At 41.2% G+C, this 25,490-nt stretch overlaps 1 protein-coding gene across 11 annotated transcripts in view; it reads left to right on the top strand.

Moving 5' to 3' along the window:
• DROSHA (drosha ribonuclease III) overlaps nucleotides 1-25,127 on the top strand; it is a 107,082-nt gene extending 81,955 nt beyond the window's left edge. For 9 of the 11 annotated variants that reach the window (XM_036309108.1, XM_036309105.1, XM_036309107.1 and 6 more), the window contains 9 exons: nucleotides 3,751-3,795; nucleotides 5,291-5,448; nucleotides 6,579-6,684; nucleotides 15,178-15,319; nucleotides 16,946-17,028; nucleotides 17,119-17,222; nucleotides 19,512-19,604; nucleotides 20,649-20,695; nucleotides 24,718-25,127. In XM_036309108.1, the coding sequence (XP_036165001.1) occupies nucleotides 3,751-3,795; nucleotides 5,291-5,448; nucleotides 6,579-6,684; nucleotides 15,178-15,319; nucleotides 16,946-17,028; nucleotides 17,119-17,222; nucleotides 19,512-19,604; nucleotides 20,649-20,695; nucleotides 24,718-24,848 (909 nt within the window). In that variant the 3' untranslated portion in view covers nucleotides 24,849-25,127. Of the gene's footprint in view, nucleotides 1-3,750; nucleotides 3,796-5,290; nucleotides 5,449-6,578; nucleotides 6,685-15,177; nucleotides 15,320-16,945; nucleotides 17,029-17,118; nucleotides 17,223-19,511; nucleotides 19,605-20,648; nucleotides 20,696-24,717 lie in introns of those variants that run through there. The other 2 variants (XR_004967544.1, XR_004967545.1) reach the window with 2 other exon arrangements.
• Nucleotides 25,128-25,490: the final 363 nt, after the last annotated feature.

The following is a 25,490-nucleotide window of genomic DNA, read 5'->3' as shown; positions in this document are numbered from 1 at the left end:
AATCTAATCGGCCCAAGACAGCCAGGGACAGACCTGTACGCCGACAAAGTCTGAAATTTTGACTCCACGCGAGGTGGGCGGGCGCTCACAGAGGGAAGCGGCCGTCCGTGCTGCACTGGGCTGGTGCCCCCTGATGCTGAGGCGGGTCAGGGAGCAGGGATCCGTTCTTGGTTGGCGGCCTTGTCAGAGGCCGGCTTAGAAGAAGCAAGGGATTACTTTGAGGTTGGGTACTGTCAAGAGGACAGTTTAGCAGTTGAGTGTCGCCAGTAATCTTTATTTAGGGGGTGAGACGAGGCCCAGTAGGTCAGAGGGCAGCACTGGCAGGAAAGCAGTAGCCCCGAAAGAAGGGTGGTCTGGCGTTTTACAGCTGCTGCTGGGCCTGGAGGGAAACGTGGTTAACCTCGCAGCTGGCCTTCTCTGTGTCGTCCTCCAGCCGGTAATAGCAGGGCTGTTTTCTCTCTCAGCCTGAACTGATGGTTACTCTCTCAGCCCAGTTTTTGTTGGTTTTGTGTTTTCCGGTGTGTGTAACTCTTCCCAGTTTACCCCGTACATTCAGAGCCATTCTTTGAATTTGATCATCCCACTGGCCCTCTTAGAAAGATAGGGGGCGATGACCGTAAACTTTCCGGTTCTCGCTCTCCCATCCTCCTCTGTCTCTACACATCTGTCCCAGTTTCTAGGAACTAGAAAGACTGTCTTCAGATTGCCGCTGGGCAGATTTATATACGTTTCATAGACGCCTCATTTCAACAGGTTCAGTGAGTGAACTCATCATCTTAGCCCCAAAACATCCTTCTCCTCCTTTATTTTTATGATCTAAACCAGAAACCTTAGGATCTCCTTCTACCCTGAAGCTTTTCTCTCTGTCAGTTCGGACTCCTCTCAGTTCTGTTCCTAATATCTCTTCAGTTGGTTCACTCCTGGCCGTCGTGCTGCTCTGGGGTCTGTCCTCATTGCTCACCTGAACATCGAACTGCCTGTCATCCCCACACGCCAGGCCATCGTCCATGCCGCAGGCAGTGGTGTCTTCTTTTTAATGCACTGCCTGCCCAAGTCTGTACTACACAGCATGGCATTGAATAGTTCTCATAATTCGACTCCCACCTATTTTTTCATTCTCCTTGCTTTTTACTCCCTCTGTGCCATTCTAGGAATTACCTTTGTTTAATTTTAATTTAAAAATTTTATCTTGAGATTGTTGAAAATATTACAGATGCCCCTCTTCTCCCCCATTGATCCCCTCCAAACCCCCATCCCCCACCCTCAATTTTAAATTTTTTTAAAGAGTGGTTTTATGTTCACAGTAAAATTGAGAGGCACTGAAATTCACTGTATATTCTTTGCCCCCACACATACATAGCCTCCCCCATTTTATCAAGATCCCCACCAGAGTGGTACATTTGTTACAGTCAGGGAACATTGACACACATAATCCTGCAAACTCCATCCATAGTTCACATTAGGGTTCACTCTTGGTGTTCTACATTCTGTGGGTTTTGACAAATGTAGAATGACAGGTATCCTTCATTATAGTGTCATACAGACTGTTTTCACTGTCCTAAATTCCTCTGTGCTCTGCCGATTAGGAGTGACCCTTTTGGGCCTGTATCCTTGGAGACTTATTTGTGCATTTATGGTGCCCTGGCTCTAATTCCGTCCCTCTGCTACTTGATTCCTCATGTTCTTCTGGATACATCTGAAGAGTCACCTTCTCTGAGGCTTTATTTGACGCCCTCAGGCAGCATTTTCCTAGCACTTAGTGTATATCCCTGTTATAGAACTTATCAGAGTTTATTAAATTGTACATATTTACCTTTATTCTTCTCCACCAGGCTTCTTTGAGGACAGGGATTGTGTCTTATCTTAATGAGCTAATATATAACAGCTATTCAATAAAAATATACACAAATAGATGTCCCAAGAGTCAATGGACATTTTCCATGAGGGCAAACTGAAGGTAGAGGCTTTGCCTAAAAGTTGATGAAGGGTAGAACTGGGATTCCAATCTGGACCTTTTCCCTGACACCCAGGAGCAGCAGAACCTCGTCTCCGGGTGCAGAGAGGATGAAAGGAGACGGACACAGTGGAAATAGTCTTGTTGTGAGTGAGGTGTTATGCTGTTACACCGCGCCAGCCATCAAATAGAAACAGTGTTTTTGAGTGTAAAACACATAGGAGAAAGGAGGAAGATGAATCAGGAAGTCTAAGAATTTTGAGCTTTGGAAACGGGAGGTAGTCCGAAGAGAGCTGTTCGTTGTTGCGGTTTAATGCTTCTTGGCAGTAGCGTTTCCTTTGCCAGCACTGGGTTGTGCTTTGAGTTAATGCTCATGAGGCATCAGAGAGCACTTCGTGCAGGTACTGAGATGCTGTTTTGTGCTTGAGGAAAGGGAGGCTCAGAGAGGTTAAGCAGTGGCCAACGTGGCATCAGGGTTGCACCCAGGCTGCCTGCCTCCAGGCTTCCCTAACACCTTACTCCCTGGTTAAGGAAAGGTGGAAGGTGATCATTTGGTCATTTGGGTGTGAGGTGAAAGATGCTCATTAAGGCACTTGTAGCTTGGATGAGAGGTCAGAACTGCAGCAGAGATGAACAAGGCATCCAGACGGAGGAGGTGGCTGAAGTGGGAGTAGAGAGCTCTCTGGAGGTAGTGATGAAGTCTGCAGGGAGGCTGAGGTCTGGTGGATGTTCCTGTGGGTGTGGGAGGAGGGAGAGAAGCACTGAGAGAACAGGAGAAAGTTGTAAGAAGGGAATGGCATTCAGTATAATTCATGCCACTGAGAATTCAAGGGAAAGATTGGTTGTTAAGTTGGTTAAGAGAAGTCCTTTCAAATGCCTTAAAAGAATAGTTTGATGTTTAAGGTTTTGTTTTTTTTAACACTGGCAAAAAACCCCACCCCAAGTGTATTTTATTAAGGTGCAAGTTGTACAAAAGTATGAGGTATTTTTTCCCCCTTGTCATCATGTGTCACGAGTGATAATAAATTTTCCATACTTCACCCCATCCTTAAATTTTTGAAAAATATTTTTCCCTCTTAAAAATACCCTCTCGTTATTTATTTCAAAAACCTAACATCAAGGCCAGGAAGTAGATTCAGCCAGAGCTTCCCTAGGGTCTAAAATGGCAAGAAAACCACTTTGATCCTGAGGAAGTTCTGATTATAACTCTCTCTAGATTTAAGTCAATGGCTTAAATAATGTACTGGGCTTTTCCACAAAATTCATTCATTCCCATTTTTTAAGTAAACATTTGTAGTGACACCCAGTACAAGTGTGGTCTTATCGACCTCAGAGTTTAGGAACTAGATGTGGGATGTCTTCACTCTGTCTTCAAGCAGCGCATATGATAATGAACGACTACCTAAAATTAGGGACATTTGAATGAGTTTTGGTTACAAAAGGCACAGCTGATGCACATTTCTGGGGAATGGTAAACTAAAAATAGGATTAAGGTAGCACTTTACCCAGTGGTATTAGGTTAAGCAAACAGTAGCTTCGTTTTAAAAGGTGTCTTTCACTCCTGGGGATGGCGTGGCTCTTTGCCTCCCCTGCTCAATAGGCTAATTGGAGTCACTATAGGCAGTTTGAGCGGTGAGTACACTTAGAAAAAATTAGTTGCTAGCACTATTGAATTTTCAATAAGTGGAGTCAGCATCTGAAACAGTTCAGGATTCCACATAACGGCGTTTTATTTAGTACTCTAGAGCGTGTTAAATGGCTCCCTTGAGCACTAAAGGCATCACTCCATTTTCCAGGACCTGCGAGAAGTCTGGCTCAATTATCCTCTCCACCCACTCCAGGTAAGTGTGGCCTCTGCTCTGCAGTGAGCTTTATAGCTCCTGGTATTCGTGTTACTTTAGTTTGCTTTTTTTTTTTCCTGTCCTGCTTTTATCCTTAGATTCCCTTCAGTTTCATTATGACTTTAAGCTGGGGTGTCAGAACTGGAAAACTTCAGAACAGATAGTAAAATGACCCCATACATTGCATTTTCATGGTCTGGGGTGGGGTGGGGTGGGGTGGGTCTGGGATGTGTCTTCCCTTACAGGGCAGGAATAACTATTTGTGTGGTTGAGATCTGCTTCCCCCAAAAAGCGATATTCAAAGCTTATGCTGACTGCAGTATAGCTACATGCCTGCTGTTAAAGAGAAACTATGCAAGCAGGTCTGGGCTTATTACAAAGCAGAACAAAAATTAAATTAACATTGCTGACATGTAACCTAATTCGGACCTTAGAAATTGAAGGCTTTGACTCAGATTGCATAAAACATATTATAAATTAAAACTTTAGTACATTGTGAAAACTTATTACTCAGATTTTAGAATTTAAAAGATCCACACGTTGTGAAATCTTTTCCCCAGTTGGTTTAAAAGTTCTTACTATTCTTTGTTTAATTTCCATTTTACTTTGGAGATATACATATATGTGTACATATGTATACATATATATACTCATATACATGTTGCATATGCATATATGCATATTGTGTATATAATAAAAATAATCATTAGTGACTGAACTCTCATGAGAGCCTTTAAAGAAATAAATGGCATTAATTCAAAGTACTTTAGAAATATTTCCTTAGGATGAAATTGCCCAAAGTTGTTGGAGATGTTCATTTGAATTACACTTTTCATATTTGCTCTCTGCCAGTTGTCAAAAGCTCATTATTACGTTGAGCACCTGCCTGGTGACATAATGCTCTCCATTGCAAGCCAAATCCAGTTTCAGTGATGCTCATTTGCCCAAATAGGATGGTCCCTAGAAGACACACAGCAGTCAAGTTACTCTAATGCAGTGGTTCTCAAAGGGCAGTACCCGGACCAGCAGGGAACTTATCAGAAAGGCCAGTTCTTGGTCCTCACCCCAGTCCACTGAATCAGAACCTCAGGGGGTAGGACCTGACCACGGGCATTTAACAAGCCCTGCAAGGTTCTGCTGAACACTAAAGTTTAAGAACCTCTGCTTTACTAGATACACATATTCTCTACCGGCAATTCTTCAGCGGGGCCTCCTCCATGGAGAGTTAGTTTAATGCTTGGGATTTTGAACTATCTGTGTACAGAACTTGGCCTTGAAATTTGATAGAAAATTGGAAAATATTATTTGAACCCTCTTTAAATATTAGGTTTGTTTGCCATTCGAAAGGATGAGAAAGAAGCCTTCCATGTTCATTTGCCTTTCAGAAATTTCCACCCAGGGGAGGAGGAATTTGCAAAACACTCTTCTAGAATTGGTAATTACTCTTGCAACCAAAAACTATACGTAATTTTTACTTATTTCTCTTTCCCTGTAGCTGCAAGAGCCAAATACTGATAGACAACTTATTGAGACTTCTCCAGTCCTACAGAAACTTACCGAGTTTGAGGAAGCAATTGGAGTAATTTTTACTCATGTTCGGCTTCTGGCAAGAGCATTCACGTTGAGAACTGTGGGATTTAACCATCTAACCCTGTGAGTTAAAAGTACCCATGTCGTACCATTGTGACCATTTAAAGTGACAGTCCCAAACCATTGGGACTTCATCCATATTTCTAGGAAATTGTGAGATGGATACTAGCCAGACAGTGGCGTGGACCAGGGGATATGCTCCAATCCAGTTACTTTTGGTTTCATGTCATGCATCTGATTTTTCCATTAAGTATAAGAGAAGTGTGAAGGGAGTAAACATTTTTTCTGTAAAGGAACAGATATTAAATATTTGGGGCTTTAGAGGCCATGTGGTCTCTGTGTCGGTGATTCGATTCTGCCATAGTAGCATAAAAGCAGCCATAGAAAAAATATAAATGGGTGAACATGCTGGGTCTCAGTTAACTTTATTTACAGAAACAGGCTATGGTCTGAATTAGGCCCTCCAACCCTTGCTCTACATGAGTGATTTAAAGATGAGCTAGGATAATAAAGAGCATAACCAAAATGTTATTTCTTTGCATGCTCTTTTATATTCAATTTTTTTGTCAAATCAAATATTCGCAACTCTCTTTAAACTGTAAAGATTAAAGAATCTTGTCATAGTTTTTTTAGCATTCTTAAACTAGATTCCAGATTTGATTAATGGAGTATATACAGGGGTGGGCAAAAAGTAGGCCAGCTGTTCATATGGGAAAATACAAAATAATAAATAATAATATAACAATAAACTCTGTTTTGCATACTCACAACTCTAAACCTACTTTTGCCACCCCATATTTCAATTAAAGAGATAAATTTTAGTAAAGAAAATTCTTGGACCTTTTTGCTTTGTTTTGTCTATATAGAAATTGTGCAAGATTGTTGTCTGTACTATACTTTATCTTCCAATTGATACTCCCCAGCTTCTGATCAGGCACTATATACCATTCTTTATGTGAGCAGTTGTTCAATCTTTAGGTAGTGCTCACTTTACTCTTTTTTGAAACTCAACCTATATAGACTTAGATCTCTTCTCAATTTCAGGTCTTAGGAAATTGTATTTAGTTTTGTGCTTTAAAGCAAGATAAACAAATACATTGGCTTTTAAAATATTGTCGTTTGAAAAAAATTCTGGTTGTTTTGAAATCCGTAAATACTAATTGACCCCTTTACATTGATGTTTCTTTATTCAGAGGCCACAACCAGAGGATGGAATTCCTAGGCGACTCCATAATGCAGCTGGTAGCCACAGAGTACTTATTCATTCATTTCCCAGATCATCATGAAGGACACTTAACTGTGAGTTTGTATTAAGTCATTCCCTCCAATAAGATTGCTTTAACAGAAGGTTAGAAGAGCCAAATATCTAGTTATGTAATTGATGACTTAGTTCTTGGTGGCTTTAGCATGCATACATATGTTTTTATTCATTTCTTAATGCAAATTGTGTACAAAGCAATATTTGGTAAGAACTTACTTTATACTTTTTCATTTAGTGATTACTTTGTGAAAGACATTGAGCTAGGCTTCATGGGGGGAGCAAATATTAGTTGACACCTAGTCCACCCATAAAGAGTTTAAAAACTATTAGAAGTTAAAAATGTAAGCAGATAACTACAAATTCCATCTATCTATCTATCAATCAATCATCTGTCTATTGTGTGTATGTGTTAACACATACATAAAGTGTAAGTTATATAAATACAAGGGAGAACCATCTTAAATGTTATAAAGAGGCATAGGCAAGCTGCTAGCTTGTCCTCTTTAGGAAAAGATCAGGTTTTTTTTGAGTATGGAGTTCTAAGAAAGCTTCATTGATAAGGTGATGTTTGAGCCTTTAAAGTTAGCTCGTATTTGGCCTTTGGAAGTTAGTGGGAAAAAATTTCTATACAAAGTCATTCCATACATTGGGAATGCCAGAACAAGTGCACAGCATGACAAATCAGAAGACAGAGAGGCAACAGGGGCTCAGCAGTTTGCTAGACCATGGTGGAATTGAAAGGGACTGACAGAAACAAGTTTTGATTGATGAGCAAAGTGAAACAGTTCTCGTTCCTCTCACTTTTGTCTCATTTTATAATGTTTTATTGAGCTTTTTTTTATTTGCTGTGTACTTTTACTCTGTAAAACTGATCAATAATATAGCTGGAATGGTGAACAAACGTATCTGGAAGCCAGTCATGATAGTCTCCCAGGCATAAGAAATAACTCTGGAATAGTCCCTCTAGAATTGGGCATTGAGAAAGCAAATACTTTATTGGGCAAAAGAAAAAGACAGTAGTCCCACCTTATCTGCGGTTTCACTTTTGCAGTTTCCGTTTACCTGTGATCAGATTCCAATAAACTATTTATAAATTTTAAGTTGTGTGCAGTTCTGAGTAGTGTGATGAAATCCTGTGTCGTTCCACTCTTGCCCGTGAATCATTGCAAGCATGTCAGATATGCGACCCGCTGGCGTGAGTTTGACATGCTAGCAGATTCCTGCTGTGTATGCTACCTGTTTGTTAGTTTCTTAGTAGATTGACTGTGATGGTGTCGCAGGGCTTGTGTTCAAGTTACTCTTATTTTACTTAATAATGACCCCAGAGCTGGCAATTTGGAAATGCCAAAGGGAAGCCATAAAGTGCTTTAAGTGGGAAGGTGAGTAGAATACAGTAAGATATTTTGAGAGAGAGAGAGAGAGAGAGAGAGAGAGAGAGAGAGAGAGAGAGAGGAAGAGAGGAAGAGAGGACACATTCATATAATTTTTATTATAGTATATTGTTATAATTTTTCTATTTTATTATTAGTCATTATTGTTAGTTTCTTCTATGCCTACTGTATAAACTCAACTTTGTATAGGAAAACATAGTATATGTAGGTTTTGGTATTTTTGCAGTTTGAGGCATCCAGTGGGGATCTTGGAAAGTATCCCCCTTGGAAGAGGGAGGCTTGCAGTAGTAGTGCACTATAATGCAGTTTGTTAGTGCACACTCTCTTTTTTATTATGCTTGAAGCAGATAACAAGTCTTTTGTACTTTGCATTCCTACAAATTTTATGCATGTTTTGCTTTGAATAGAATTGGATCTTATCTCTGCAACCATGAACCCTGGAAATATTTTATATGAGACACAAATATTAGAATTAGAGAGAATATGGTGATTTGCTATGTTTAAATGTGATTTTTCTCAGCAGAATTTCTAAGCCCAACAAAATACGGTCCTTTCACTCACTCGCTTGATGAATATTTATTGTGCTTCGACCATACCCCTTGAATCATATGAGAAATACGCAGTACTGTTATTTTAAATTTAATTTAAAAGGAACAGTTTGATTACCAGAGTTAACTGCTTTTGGATGGAAAAGAAATTGTTTTCCTCTTGAGTTAATATTAAAACCTTAAGAACATGTAAGCATATATCAGAAATAAATTAGTGTCTAGAATCTTGCTCTGTGTTAGGGAATCAATAAGTGCTCCTTCAGTATATTCCATTAGGGAATAGACTTTGTGGCTGTCAGACTATCTGGTTGGTCTGAGAAATGGCCGAACCAAACCAAATGGCTTGAAGTAGTAATTCATTTTATGGCCATATAGAGACCACTGTTGAAAATGTGTGAGTTAAGTATACACTTTCACCGCTGTATTCACACAAGTTATTTATGAACTCTAGGACTTTGTGGAGGTGGGATATTGTAGATCAGTAAGTTCACTGCTTCCCATCTTAGTCACTGCATACACACCTCCATCCCCCTACCCCAGCATTGAAACCAAAACTCAGAAAGTTGTTCTGTCCAAGGCCTGGATAAAAATAAAACCAGGACTATGATAGTAACTCTGGTTTTGTATTTTTTCCAAAATCATTTCAATACCATAACTGTAGTTTTATTCAAAATGTGTTCATCAGCCTTGCTGTCTTAAAATGACAGTTTTTGGATAGCTTATTAGAAAGATGTTAACAAATGGCAAAATTATTATATAATGGTTTTAATTAACTATATTCACAGAAAGCATTGGTAAAAGTCAATAGGACCAACAGATCTGCTGGCAAAACAAAGATGATCTATCACCAGTTAAACACATATTTCACTAACTCTCAGTGGTGAGAGCGCTTGCGTCCTCCCTCGGGAAGCACTGTCTCGCATTGGCTTCTGTCACACTGCACTTTCTTGGGTTTCCTCTCACCTCTTTAGCTACTGTTTCTTAGCCTGTTCTTCTGCCTGCAGCCCGTTCTGCTTCCAGCCCTCGCTTCAGTTTCATCAGATGCCAGTTCTGACGGGAGTTCTGGATTCCGGGGACGCTTTCCCCGGTGGCCCCCAGTCAAAACCTCACGTGCTTTCCTTCCAGTTTGCCTGTCCCACTAACCTGCAAGTTCCGCAAGAGCATGTTTTTATTTACTACTGTGTGCCCAGCAGGGCCTGACATATGGTTGGTCCCTGTACATATTTGATAAAGACGTGATAAAGAAGGAAGTGGAAGTGGCAGTGGAGGGAAGTGGCCGTTGTTTCATATTTCAGAAAAGAAGCTGAAAACTTATTTAAGAATGTCTAAAGGTTAAAATTAATTAAAAATTGTGGGGGATTATTTGTTACAGTTGAATTTCTTGGAGGGTGATGGCAAATTATTCATTATTGTGATTAAAGAACACACAGCCAGTAATTCGCACTGAGAGGCATTAGTTAGCCTTGAGCCGTTGCCTTGCACACTGGTTTTACGGTGAATAAGGACAGTTGAGCAAATGAAATCATGGTTTTCAGGTTTTGAATGCTGATGGGGAAAAACATAGTGTTTTACAAGTTCAAGTCAAAATGGCCTCTTGGGGAGGAACGTTGGGCTTATGTAATTGTTCTAGGGTGACCGAATTTGATTGGAATATAGAAGGAAGTGGTTCTAATTCATAGACTGAAGTTTTTGTTTTTTTGGGTAGAACCTACCCAGTAGAGTAAGGGTAAGTATAGTAAGAGGGACACAAAGAGCATTTACTCAGACCGAAATGCCTGTCTTCCCACATTTTCAGGTTTTAAGTTTTCAAGTTTTAATTCTTTCATTCTTCTCAACCTTTACTCTAAGATACTGAGCTAAAAATAGTTGCTAACCCCATGCCTACTATGGTGGTGTGCACTAGCAAGGTGAACTTGCAGAATTTTTTCTTTTCAGTGAAATAATTTGGGAGAATGAGAAAGCAAGGATTACAAATAAAAAGTTTGAAAACCGGTGATCTAATCCCCTCCTGCCACCTCCAGAGCACTAAGCATAAATCATTCAGACAAACGGTACCCTATCCACAAGATCTCCTTGAGAGGATAGATTCCACAGCCTCCTGGGTGAAAATTTCTGTCACTGGTATAATTTGCCTTCTGCATCCTGCCTGCTCGCATTTGTGTACCTTTTCTTTAGTTACCACGGGAAATGAAGAGCATCTGGCGACACTCCTAGTGTAATAGACCTGTGCGGCACATCCCTGTCACTTCTAATGATACATTCGGCTTTCACCCCATGCTCTCGTATTAAAGTCCTCCAAATAGTAATCACAGTCTACTTATTTCACACCAGGTGGCCCTCTGGTAGCTTGTGTCCCACAGCTGTGGGTTCCTCTCCAGCATCGAGAACGGAGAGAGTGGTTGAAGGAGGAATGCCAATATGTTTTTTTATTTGTTTTAAACCAATAAACCTTTTCCTCATTAAAATTTAAGGTTTAAACTAATTATAAAAGACTGCTGTGCTGAGATAATAGAAAACATCCTGAATTCTCAGAAACAGAGTTTGAGATTTGGGATATTTATTTGGGTCTCTGCCAGTGCATCAGGAACTCAGCAGTTTTTTTCTCAGCTTTACAGAGAGCCCGGACTACGGCTTTCTTCATGTTTTCTGGTGATTTCAAATAAAAATAATTGGGGGCGGGGGGGAGGGGAGCGGCGGTTGGTTAAAAAGGAAGACAGCTTAGCATTTGGTAAAATGGAGAGCTTTGGAGACAGTGAGTGGATAGGTATATAGAATGTTCTACAGAAGACAAATTCACAAGGATTCCTACAACTTCCTGTAACCTTTTTGCTATAACCAGAGAGGAAGCATATCTTACCTAATGATGATGCTATTATGGATAACAGTGGCAGCAAACATTGCTGGGTGTTTATTATGTGCTGGTCCTTGTACTTGGATTGTATATTCGTTCACTCGAATCCTCATTACCACCCCGTGTGGCAGGTGCTACTTCCCCCATTAAATAGATGCAGAAACCGAGCCTTAGAGAGAGATGGGAACTTACACTGGGTCACTTAGCCAGGAAGCAGTAAGTTTGAACCCAGGCAGCCTGGCGCCAAGTCTTTTACTTTTTACTACATATCTAACAGGAGGCAATGTTTGCAAAATAGTCTTGATAGCTATCGCATGCCCAATTGGGTGCTTAATGTTTGTTTTCTAAACTACTAAAAAGTAAAAAACAGATATTTATAGCATCAACATCTGCAGGCTTTCTAACCTCATGTCTTGCCCCTTCCTATTCATCCACCCCTTCAAAAATCATCTCTCTGAAATAAAAAAAGTCTTTGCCACTGCCCCCTTTTGACACCTTTTGGGATTCCTCCCCAGAGCAGGAAAGTACAGAGTTCTCTATATCACCCACAAGGCCCTCTCTGCCCAGAGGCTGGCCAGCCTCACCTGTGTTAGCTCTCCTGCACTCGGCTCTGGCTTCTCCTCCACTTCCACCCAGTAATCACCGTGCTGTGTCATGGTCCCCAGAGCGGTTCCCTCTTCCTGGAAAACCCTTCCCCACCGTCTCGTCCATCCAGGCTGCTGTAACAAAATACCACAGGCTGGGTGGCTCATGAACAGTAATTGGTTGCTCACAGTTCTGGAGGCTGGAAGTCCAAGGTCACAGTACCCACATGGTCAGGTGAGGGCCCTCTCGCGAGTGCAGACTTTCATTGTATACTAACATGGAGGAAGCGGCTGGAGAGCTCTCTGGGGCTTCGTTGATAAGGGCATTAATCCCATTCATGAGGCCTGCACCCTCATGACCTAATCACCTCCTAAAGGCCCCGAAACCATCATCTTTAGGGGTTAGGATTTCAACATACGCATTTTAGGGGGACACAGAGATTCAGACCACAGCATCCACTCTCCTGGCAGACTCATTCTTTTTCAGTTCTCACTCAATATTAGTCAGAATCCAACTACATGAAAAAAATTTTAAATGCATATGTTCAGGTCCCATCCCCAGAAATTCGAATTCCTTGGTCCTTGGAAGAGGTCTGAGCACCATGTCTCAAAAGTGCCTGAGGTAACAGTCAGTGAGCCTCTGAAACGTTTGTACTCGGGCAGGTCCTCCAGGGCTGGCGCTGTCACCGCAGCTTCCCCGGCGTGTCGCAGTGGCCGGTCTGTGTGTGGATTCCTCAGAGGTTAGCATTCCCCAGAGGGCAGCCTGGGATGCTGATCGTCTCGTGGGCCTCAGCTCTCAGCACAGGGCGTAGCCCAGCCTCGGCCTCCACACAGCACGCTGCGCTGCCACGACCTCGGGGTGTCCTGCCTTGCGGTCCCCTTGATCCCACTGGTTGGCAAGCAGCACGGTTCCTTAGGAAGCAGAGTCCAGCAAAGGCCAAGGGTGCAAGTTGTCATTTAAAGTATTGCCATTCAGACTTTTTGTGTAGGTAAAGCGTGAGGTCTTACCTCTTTTCAACTCATCTAAATTTGTACTGACTCTAAAAATATGGGTGACTTACAGCTTCCTCCCTCCCCCACCCCCCCCAATGACTTAGTTCAGGCTCTGAGTCTTGACAGAAGACCTCACTTTCTGCTGGCCATCCTGCTGCTTGGAGACCTGTCAGGGTGTATTTTAAATAAAACCCGAGCATTCCTGTGTCATCTTCACTGCTTTCTTCCTTCCCTGCAGACGGCGTTGCTGCACAGCACGGGGTGGGCCCTGCGCTGGCGGGTGGCCGTGGGGGCCCGGTGGTCGGTGCTCACGTGTGCATCAGGCTTGTTGATTCTGAGGCATGGCACCTCCCTATTGCAGCCTAAGTAAGAGGTTTCTCCTCTCAGCAGACTCACATATTGAGAGAGAACCCGACTTGCTCAGCGTAGCCATATTTTCAAAATAGCCCTCCTATTCCCCCAGGGCCTCTGCTTGGAGAACCTGCCCCTGCCAGCAGAAATCCAAACCAAAAAGGATGTCTCCCTTCCGGCTCAGTTATTCTACAATTACAAGATATTAGGCTGGTGGACTCCCTTCTTGGTTGGGTCTCCTGTTAATGTTATGTGCTAGGCCTTTTTAATTTTGAGCTTCTCCGTGGATATTAGTTTTAATGAAACACTATATTGAAGAAAAGAGTTGGGAGAAATAGGAGAAGGATGGGAGCAAATACAAGCGAAGAATAAATAGTCTGTAACTCAACAGCAAGCATGGCTTATGAAGATCAAGTTGTAATTCTGCTTCATGAATCATTGTCAGACAAATTAAGAACATATTGTTTCTTATTTATCTATTGTCAAGGATGCAATCTCAAGCATTGAGAATAAATCCAGATTTTCATAAGCTTAGTTGACACGATGGAGCCACAGAGCATAAAACTTGCATCTAATAAAGTGGGATTTGGAGCGGCGGGGGAATGATATAAAACCAGGCCCGCTCGCAGCTGCTTCCTGCTGGCTCCTTGGCCCTGGTGCCAGGGGTGTTTCTAAACAGCGAGGAGTTGTAACAGACGAAGAATTTGTTATATCTGTTGATAGAAAAGTCCTAGCTATTGATACATTATTCCCCCATATCTGAGAGATTGGGGACGCTTATTTTCAGATTTGCTGGGCGAGTCCCATCTGTGTATCTACCCCTCCTGCCATGTGTCTCCCTTCTCTCCCTCTAGTATGAGTGGTTAGTGAGTGTTAAAATCCCAAACCAGGCATGTTTTATGGGCACCTCTCCCATGGGTTAATTGCGTAATTTTCACGCACTGCTTAGTGTTACTACTTGGATAGTAATAGAGGACTCTAGTTCACTGAAATTCTTCATAGAAATTTTTGTTTTGAGTTCCTGAAGTTAAACTATGAAAATTATATTTTCACCTGATTACAGATAAAGGGTCTCAGTGTGAAAAACTGTAACTCAGGATATGTAGTAGTAACCTTTAAAATAATAAAAGTAAAATGTAGTAAATAATTTAAATATTTCAAGTGGTACTTACTAAATCATCACTTCCCCAAATACTGTAATATCAAAATTAGCATTAGTGCCACAAAACTCGAGGCTTACTTTAGACTTTTTAACAATGCCCTTTTAAAACTAATGCTCCGTGGTAGAAAGCAAGTGGAGTTTGCTGGGTGGGAGGCGGGTTGTATTACTTGATTGCAAAGAACCACAGGGAACTTGTTTGGGGTGATGGAACCATAGAAGGTTGTCAAAACTCATCTGACTGTACTTAAATGGTGAGTTTTATTGTATGTAAATTATACTTCAGTAAAGTTGATTTTAAATAATTTTAATGCTCCTTTGTTTAATAGCATTACACTTAATGGAAGCTATGACCTTTAAAATAGTACAGCATACCCAGCAACACTGGCCACTGCAACTAAACAACCAAATGAGCTATTTAAATGTCAGTCAGGTAAAGTCCTGGAGTAGAGGGAGCCATTAGGGAGAAGTTCGGAGTGTATGGAGTTTGTCACTGCTGCTGGGGTGTGTGTGTGGGGGGTGGGGGTGGGGGGGCCTGAAGACTTAAATAGTCGCTTCCTCTGTCGGTCTCAGGCTGCTTGGTCCCGACACCAGGAGCAAGAGAGACACCAGAAGTGAAATGGTTTCTAACTGCACCCCCGTTCCTTTGGCCAGTTGCTGCGAAGCTCTCTGGTGAATAACAGGACCCAGGCCAAGGTGGCGGAGGAGCTGGGCATGCAGGAGTACGCCATCACCAACGACAAGACCAAGAGGCCCGTGGCCCTGAGGACCAAGACGCTGGCAGACCTTCTGGAATGTGAGTCCTACAGCAGGAAGCTGTTTGAGCCTGCAGATTCAAAGTTGAAATCAAAAGGACCAACATTCATCTTCCTTTTTCTCATTATTATTATGTTCTGACTAAAGACACCTCTTTCCTATTTTAATTTGTATTTATGATTTCCTCCAAAGCTTATTTGAAGGAGAATAATTTGAAATTAAGACATTTGAATAATGTATTTTATGTTCAGTCTGTGTTCACTGGTGCACCCCGCACCCCCTTCCACACCCCTCCACACCCCTCCACCCTAATGCTCAACCACCACATCCCTGTGGGAAACAGTAACAGAATATGAAGATTGTAATAGTGAATCAGATTTTTTTTTGCCGCCCAGTAGCCTTTATATAGGGTCATAGAAGAAAGAAAGATAATTTACTCACTAAATACTAAAACTAATAACTATTGTTTTGAATGAGCTCAAAGCTCTATGGACAAATGTCATATTTTACACTTCCTGATATGGTCTGTTGGCATTATGAATAATCCTGTTATAGCTAACTAAAGGATTATACATATAACTTATTGTTTCTGATAATACTTAAAAATAAGTGGGCCATACCCCGAGCCTTGAAACTTTTTAATGTTAGTGTATATTTGACAATTGGAATTATATACAGATATTAAAGTCTACTATTCAAAAGCTGCTCATTTACAAACAGGCGGTCTGACTAATTAACCTAAAAAAACTTGTTTTTCAATTCAAATAAAGTATCTTAAAGATTAAAATTATTAAACAATTAAGTTTAGAGAACATTCCCACTGGCTTTATTTTTTATTTTTTTTAAGCTCAATGAAAGCTATTTTTATTCTTTTAAAAACTTGCCATTTGGCCCTAATCAGTTTGGCTCAGTGGATAGAGCGTCGGCCTGCGGACTCAAGGGTCCCAGGTTCGATTCTGGTCAAGGGCATGTACCTTGGTTGCGGGCACATCCCCAGTAGGGAGTGTGCAGGAGGCATCTGATTGATGTTTCTCTCTCATCAGTGTTTCCAACTCTCTATCTCTCTCCCTTCCTCTCTCTAAAAAATCAATAAAATATATTAAAAAAGATAAAATAAAAACTCGCCATTTGTTTACTTGTTTAAGTAACTTTTAATGAAATTATCTTTGAGATCACCCTTTATTAATGGAAAGTTAGATATATTGTTATAGTCATTAAGTCCAGTATTACATTTCTCTGTGTTTGAGCAGATTGAATCTATAAACAGTCTCATTTCTGTTCCTGAAATGTAGCTCAGACCTTTGTAAATGGGTGACCTCCTCAAGATTGGTGTTGAGAATGGCAGGCCGCAAGGATGTGCTCATTCTGCTGTCAGATCTGGTCTTCAAGTTTTATTTGATGTTAACACAGTTGTGTTTCCAGATATCATTCTTCCCCTGATGTACAATAGCATTTAGTCTATCATCTTAACTAACATAATTTAGTCCTTAGCCAAACTTAATTTGGTCTTTGTACCTCATGACTTTGCATCTTAATCACACACCTATATTGTTGCTTCTGATATTAGTGATAAAGAGTTCTTGTTTAAAGAAAGATGAAATGGTAATTTCATCTTCCTGGTAGATGGCAGTGCATTGTATTTATTTTTAAATCTTCTCTTTTTCAGCATTTATTGCAGCATTATACATTGACAAGGATTTGGAATATGTTCATACTTTCATGAATGTTTGTTTCTTCCCACGATTAAAAGTAAGCTCATATAAAATTTATATTGCTTGTATGTGTTACACATGGTGATCCCAAAACCATTACTAAATGCTCTTTGGGGACTTGCTACAGGAGTTCATTTTGAATCAGGATTGGAATGACCCCAAATCCCAGCTTCAGCAGTGTTGTCTGACACTTAGGACGGAAGGAAAAGAACCAGACATTCCTCTGTACAAGTGAGTACTCGCGGCCCACAGGCCATCCGTTCCGGGAGCTTAGAGATGATGCTCTGGTTGTGTGGAGGGAAAACTAGTCACTGTGGGTGACTGTGATCAGGGCCCCAGATTGAGACTTCTTAACTCACACTCGGCCCAACACGGAAACTCTTTGGGCCTCTCAGTCTTACCGCCCGAAGTAAGTGGGTCACATTTGATTATCTAAGCTTTTCCCATCTCTATAATGTGTTAGAACTACTCCCTGTGAGGAAGACATATGAAGGTTAGGAGACCGAGATGAGAGCAGTGAGAAACATCAATGATGAGACAATCATTGATTGGCTGCCTCCTGCATGCCCCCTACTGGGGATTGAACCCGCAACCTGGGCATGTGCCCTGACCAGGAATCGAACCATGACCTCCTGGTTCATAGGTCAATGGTCAACCACAGGCCGGGCTGTCTTCTTATTTCTTGTAACCTCTGCTGTGTGTCTGGATTGGAAGATTGTGTCTGCTTAATTAGTAACAGGACTTGAGTGTCCCTGTCCACCTCCTTGCAGCCTGTCAGCCTCTCCCTGTGGCCTGACAGATTCGCTCTCTCAGGCCGTCACTGTAAGAAGCGGGCAGTTCTCATTGCTGCTGTTATTCAAATATTTGGAACTTTTCTTCTCAGAATGTGTATCAAAAGCAGCCTTGTACTTTAGAGTATCGTTAGTGACAAATCTTTATTCTTTGTGTGATAACCAGAAATTCAATAGGAATGCAGGGCACTATACACATAACCCCAGCTTTGATGAAAACAGCAGGTTTGACTCAGAAGCCGAGTAATTATCTTGAGGCGCTCACACGTTGATTCAGAAGGTGATTTCAAAGAGGAATTACAAAAAGGAAGAATTATCCAAATAGGTGGGGTGCCTCCCAAAGCGTTATCTGGATGTGCGTTTTTGAGAATATAAAAACCCAGTCCCAGTACTGGTTCACCGCTTGTCTATACACACAAGGTTGCGGGCACACACACTTGTGTGATTATTCCATATGGAATAGAAGCCCCCGTGCCTCCGACCTTTACCAACTTCCGAAAACTCAAGAAAAAACACCGAGTGGCAACAGGGAATTTTAAATCCTTTTATATGTTGTTATTTAACAGTCACAACACAATACAGGCTTTCTCCCTAAAAGAAAAAATGAGGCCAGGAGAAATTTTTGTCACCCACAGAAAGCTTCTATACAGTGTCCCAAGAAACTGTCACTGCTAAACAATGTTTCCTTTACTGGAGAAAAAAACTCCTAGTGTTTAGAAATAGTACCTTCATATGTGCCTAATAAGCATAATGAGTATCCCAACTGTATTACATGAAAGGCTCCGAGTCTTTCCTCATCAAAGTGATAATTAAAGTTGACGAAACAAACTGGGGAAGATAAACTTCCAGTGGCGCAGGCATGATTACTGTAATAAGTGCTACCTTACAGCCGCCGCGTGCTTTCATCCCACGGAGATGTAAACACACAGGAAATGACGGCTCCCTTCTCATAAATCCCCAGTGAAAGCCCAGGTGAGCTTGTCCCTCATCGAGATGAAGGGCTTGTTTAACATAGTTTTTCCAAGATTAACGGGCCCGTTCCATTTTCTTTTGTCGGCTACTTTTAATTTCCCTTTTCCACGAAGTTATCAGTTTCCCCACATTTGAGATCTGCACCACGTCATTAAAATGCAGAGTACCTAGAGTTTTGTTTTTTGGCACTTGTGTGCTCAGCATTATAGCATGCCTCTGAAACGATCTCGGATGTTTCAGAAATTAAATACATTTTCCGATCTTTCAGATAGGATAAGAGACATCAGGAGGAGTCCATAAAGGATGTGAAACCATTCAGACGTGGCTCGAGGTGTATTACCCAGATAATTATTGTTTTAGCTGTGCTGAGCACTGAACAATGAACAGACCAATATGGTTCCCTTTTCACTGAGAAAAGTTCATTTTATGATACTTGGGATATGCAGGCTTCGACATTGCTTAAAACTATTTTCCGACTCACTGTTAGCCTTCAGATACTATGTATGTCTTATACTATTTATACTTTAGGGGGAAATGCATACAAATCCGTGTTAGAATTTTTTAAATTTCCTATTTCAAAAAAAGCTCTCTATATTTGTCAGGCTTAGCAAATACAAAATTTACTCCTTTAATTTTCGAATTACTTTTTCCTTTCTCTGTCTAAGCAATAAGGACATGTTTTTCTTGGAGTTACATATTAGCAATAACAACTAAATAACACTTTCCCATAATTGATCTTCTTCCCTTTACTTCTCAGGACTCTGCAAACGGTGGGGCCATCCCACGCTAGAACCTACACGGTGGCTGTTTACTTCAAGGGAGAAAGAATAGGCTGTGGGAAGGGACCAAGGTAGGAGAAATTGCCTTTAATCTCTTCACATGAGAAGTCCCTGCTTGGCATTTTCAAACTCTGCAGTCTGTCTTGTTTAAATTAGAGTATATCTCAGTGATGGCGAACCTATGACATGCTTGTCAGAGGTGACACGCAAACTCATTTTTTTGGTTGATTTTTCTTTGTTAAATGGCATTTAAATATATAAAATAAATATCAAAAATATAAGTCTTTGTTTTACTATGGTTGCAAATATTAAAAAAATTTCTATATGTGACACGGCACCAGAGTTAAGTTAGGGTTTTTCAAAATGCTGACACGCCGAGCTCAAAAGGTTCGCCATCACTGGTATAGAACGTTCCAGGGTAATAAAGTGAATCTCAAGGATTAATGTCTCCACCACGCCCAGCCCCCAAACTTGAGCATCTGCCTTGGATGTTGGAAATGCCATTGCTGAAGGGGCTTTGGCTACCTTGAGAAAACCACATTATCTGGTGCACAGGTCGGGGCTGTCCTGTTTTAGTTGCCCAACAGAGAACCCCACGTTGCTGCAAGCACTTTAAGAAATGTCCTGTGTGACGCCATTAGGCATTTGACCTCTTAGTGCCACTTGAGCTTTGTGGAAATGCTAATATCTTCAGGTGAAAAGAATTTTGTGTATTATCACCTTTCTTTGAACCCTTAATCTATGTGTTAAACTGAGAAGTGATTAGAAGTCTGTCTATACCTATATTTTTTACTCTTTGCCTCTTTAAGCTTTACACTGAGGATATTCAAATTTAAGTAGGAAATACTTCAAATGTAATATAAATGGAAGGCATTTTACTGCGGTATTAAAAGTGTGGAACGAGTAACTGAAACAGGCTTGAGCAAATAAATGACATTTCTGCATGCCCTTGTGTATATTCCTCTCTGCAGTTCAGTATGTGACAGTAGAAGTAATCAGATAAATTTTATGTGCCAAACATGAAAATCAGCCTGTATAATGTGTAGACATACCATTTGTTTTTGAAAAAAACCTCTTTAAATTAAAATGTACCTTACCTATATTTGATTTAACAGTATCCAGCAGGCAGAAATGGGAGCAGCAATGGATGCACTTGAAAAATGTAAGCCTATCTCTTTTTCTATAATTATATGTTCATAATGTAATGAGTGTTTTATGGGAGGAAAATGGGAAAATAGAAAAATGGTAAGTACTGATAAAATGTGATCTTCTTTTCTTCATAATTAGTCTTCACAGAGAGTGCAGTAGAATGTGAGATATGTATAAATGGGCTTATAATTTTATAAAAGTGCCCCGGAATGCCTTTTGATGTTCATTTTCCTTTTTTGCATAGAGTCACACTCTCAGCCCAGGTACCCCATGTCAACAACCTAATGTATTTCTTTCCATAGATTTCTAAAATCTTACACATGCAAAGGATTTTTTCATTTTAGTTTTTGGCCATTGTTTTATGGAAATGGGATATCTACATACTTACGTGCATCGCTCTTTCCTTGCTCATTTTGGGCAGCCTTGCCGGGTATAGTGGCTTCAGTTTGTGTTACAGTTCATGCTGTAAATGAGCTGTAGTTTATTCAGGTTTTCTTTATTTTGTTATTGGTGGACACTTTGTTTCTGGTTTTTCACCGCTGTCGACAGTAAATATGTATACACTCGTGCTTTTAGTTCTGTGGGAGAGATCTCCCAGAGTGGGATGGCTGGATTGAAGAAACTTCAGTTACATAATTGGCCATGTAGGGAACTGCATAGTCTTTTGTAAATTGAAGGTTTAAGTACAAGAAATTTTTCTTCTGAGGTGTATTGTGCTGCACAGCAGAACCTGTGGCAAAACATGACAAAGCTATTCGATTATGCTTCAAGCTCGATTATGCTTCAAGTACCAGCTGAAGGTGGGAGAAAGCAGAGTGCAGGAAGCTGACAGTGAAGAGCCCAGATTCTCAGCCATGGGGGATTCCAGGAAGAGCAGGGGGCCAGCAGCGTGGGAATCCAGCAGACCACAGCTCCCTAGGCAAGGGGAGCAGGGAGGAGGCAGTGGGGTGGAAGCTGGTGTTACCGTGTCCAGGGATCATGGGATCTTCACTCTGAGTTTCAGTTGACTGGTGGAGAACTTTTACATCTAACCTATATTGTACAACCCTAATATGCAAATTGACCCAACAGTGGAACAACTGGTTGCTATGACATGCACTGACCACCAGAGGGCAGACACTCAACACAGGAACTGCCCCCTGGTGGTCAGTGCTCTCCCATAGGTAGAGTGCCGCTCAGCCAGAAGCTGCCAAAAGCCGGGCTCACGGCTGGCAAGCACAGCTGTGGTACTGGGAGCCTTTCCCGCCACAGCAAAAGACTCTTCCCCGCCACCGCCCCCCCCCCCCCCCCCCCCCCCCCCCCGTGCATGAATGTCGTGCACCAGGCCTCTAGTTATATATAATGCACAATCATGTATTGAAATACAAGTGAGGTTCCTTTTTCTACAACAAGATTGTTAAGTGCTTCCCAGCCATTGAAGCACTTCACTCCAACCATCATGTGTGGGGCAGTCTCAGAATAGGCTTTTCCTCCAGCACTGTTTTACCACTGAAAGCTAACAAAAAATTCTAAGAATAACCTGCAACAATCTTACTGTGGAAAAGGGGTGTACAGTTGTGAGTACCCGAAACAGAGTTTCTTCTTGTATTATTATTTATTAACACATTGTATGCGGGAAACGTATTTATATGTTTTACGTTGACTGGTAGCGTTGACTGGTAGTAGAGCGCAGGACACGTATTAATATGTTTTTTATAGACTAGCGGTAGAATGCGGGTAACGTATAAATACATAAACTAAAGTTATCGTAATTTTACTGAACGTTGCCATTTGCGCAAAAAATTAGCAAAAATGGCCCACGCCACCTGTTAGTGCGTGATAAAAACTACCCATAAACAATGTGTTAATTACTATATTACTTTCCATACAAACAACTGTAAAACTACTGTTGCCCCACCCTGTGTTTTTCTAAGGCTAATAACACAAGAAAATGCTTACCCTATATAATAAAAGGGTAATATGCAAATTGACCCTAACAGCAGAATGACTGGTCACTATGACATACACTGACCACCAGGGGGCAGACGCTCAATGCAGGAGCTGCCCTCTGGTGGTCAGTGACTTCCCACAGGCGGAGCTCTGCTCAGCCACAAGCCAGAGGATGTCCGACTGCAGCTTAGGCCTGCTCCCTGCTGGCAAGTGGACATCCCCCGAGGGCTCCTGGGCTGCCAGAGGGATGTCTGACTGCCAGCTTAGGCCCGCCCCCCCCCCCCGGGATCGGGCCTAAGCCAGCAGGTGGGCATCCCCCGAGGGGGTCCCAGACTGTGAGAGGGCACAGGCCGGGCTGAGGGACCCCACCCCCCGAGTGCACAAATTTTTGTGCACCAGGCCTCTAGTAGTAGAATAAGTGGAAACCAGCGTATCCATAAAACATACGTACACTGTACTCTGGTAGTGGAAGGGAGGAAGGGGGCATACTTTTATGTGTTTGTGTGTCTGTGTAACACATAACACACTTTTACAGTGTGCATGTATGTGTGTAGTATAACCGGACTTCATAGGAAAAGGGGCTATAAGGACATATTCTAAAAGCTTATCAATAATTAGATCAGAGTAAGAGGATTTTGTTCTAGCCATGGATTAAGTTTTACAATAGAAGTTACTGAGGAAGTAGAAACTTGCTCAACAGCTGACTTTTTGGGATTTGTTTGAATTATACCTTTAAAAATACTTATAGTATTTGAAACCTGTTTTATAGAACACAAAAAGAATCAGTTAAAAAAAAAAAAAAAGACACCTATGAAATGCCAGAACTCTATCATCAAAAAAAAAAAAAAAATCAGTTTAATATCATTTGGGAGGTAGGATTTTATTACTGTTTTATTTCTAAAATACGGATGCCATTATGTTCCTTTTTTGTTTAAAATCAATCACTGACTCTCAGATAGTCAAGATCTCGACTGATTCACCACCTGCCTTTCAGGTGCTTTTCCTGCCACCCTGTCCCTGTCCCTTCTCTCATCTGGGGAGAGGATGGGATGCTGTATAGACTGTGGGGACTTAGGAATATGATATATACTTGTACCCACTTTTATTATGCTTCAACCATAACAGAAACAAAAATGCTTTTCCCCAGGCATGCTGTGTGCTCCCACACCTCTGATTCTTCATACTTTATATGTGAAATATACCTGTGTGTCTCACAGTGCCTTGCCCGGGCAGGACAGCGCCCTCTTTCCCAGTGACTGCATAGCTGTGTGGCTCCCATCACGCTTATCTCCTATTGTGATGTTTGTTGTTGAAGTGTGTGTTGACCAGGAGTGTAAAGTGACTATTTCTCATCCCATACTTGATTTCTTACCTATTGCTGCACTCGCCACAGACCACAAGTGAATTGTAAGATTTTAAAATCTTACTTAGGGTTTCGACTGTGTCAGCACCCTTGCATGGGGTCAAATATCAACCTAAATCTGGCTTCAGCTCTGCCCCTGAGCGCTGTGTCTCCTTTCACGGATACAAGTGCTTTCCTTGAGTTTCTGTTGCTGATGCAGCTCTGGGCTTCTCATGGTGAACTTGATAAATAGAATGACCAGAAATAGGGACTTAGAATGTAGTCTCCCTTTGCCCATCTGATCTTTTCTTGCTCTTTTCAGAAACTTTAATTCTTGGTAAATAATGGTGTGATGATATCATTGTTTGATGTTTTTGCCTCGAGCTTTGCGAAAATATACAACTCCATTTTGCTATATCCTTTACTCTCTTCCTGAAAATCACTGCTTGCTAAGAGAACTGTGCTAAGACGCCCACCCGGAGTCATTCTGACGCCGCATGTCTGTGTTTTAACATTGCTGTATGTCTCCGCGCTTTTTATACTCCAGTTCACGTCAGACATTGTGATCTAGAATCGGGGGTGCTGATCCAGACCTCCATGTATTTCTGAGTAATAAAAGAATAGGGGAAGAAAAGGAACAACATTTTTATCTCTTGCCTTACAAAAGACAGCTGTCTATATTTCACATGAATATGTGTTTGTGTGTGTTTAGTTTGCACTAGTGGCTACGTTTATTAAGTATAAAATATATCTCCTCGTGTCAGATAACTTTCCCCAGATGGCCCATCAGAAGCGGTTCATTGAACGGAAATACAGACAAGAGTTAAAAGAAATGAGGTGGGAAAGAGAACATCAAGAGAAAGAGCCAGATGAGACCGAAGACATAAAGAAATAAAGGAGGACACGGACATCATGGCGTATTTAGTTGCTTAATAACTGTGACTGTTGCCCATTGAGATGTACCCCAGTTTTTCTACAGACAATGAATGAAGTGTGTGGTTGAAATAAAACCCAGTCAAATCACTATTGTTGTTTTACTGGTTTTATATTCTGTTTTTAGCTGGGTGGTCTTTATTACCAGGTATTTGATTTCTTTTTAATGGAAACCTTCACTTTAGCAGATATGTGTATTCCCTTATATTTTTTCTTTACACAATAAAATTTTAAAAGTTTATTCTGTGTGGGTAGATCCTGTTTTTCTATCTCTGAGATTATTACCCGAGACTTTGAGCTGACAAGTGAAAAATTCACTTTACCAGATATTTGGATTACTCTCTACTAACATGTATACTTTTTAAAAAATCTCTGGATTATTAACTATATTTTTTAGCTTGCATGTGGATGTTTATCAAGCTCTCAGCTGCAAATATTGAACTTCACCTTCTCTAAGCAGTGAATCCTTTGTAGATGGAATCTCTTTAATGTTTAACTGGCTAACAGGAGAGGGAAAGACATATTTGAGTCACATATATTCTTTGAGTCATTAGAATAGGGATGAAGTCATGATTCTAAGCCAGACCCTTTAAGAAGTTTATAG

The sequence above is a fragment of the Myotis myotis genome, unplaced genomic scaffold (genome assembly GCF_014108235.1).
Source record: "Myotis myotis isolate mMyoMyo1 unplaced genomic scaffold, mMyoMyo1.p scaffold_m19_p_5, whole genome shotgun sequence".
Taxonomy (NCBI): Eukaryota; Metazoa; Chordata; class Mammalia; order Chiroptera; family Vespertilionidae; genus Myotis; species Myotis myotis.
The sequence above is the reverse complement of the archived record's forward strand: the minus strand, read 5'-3'. Positions and strand labels throughout refer to the sequence as shown.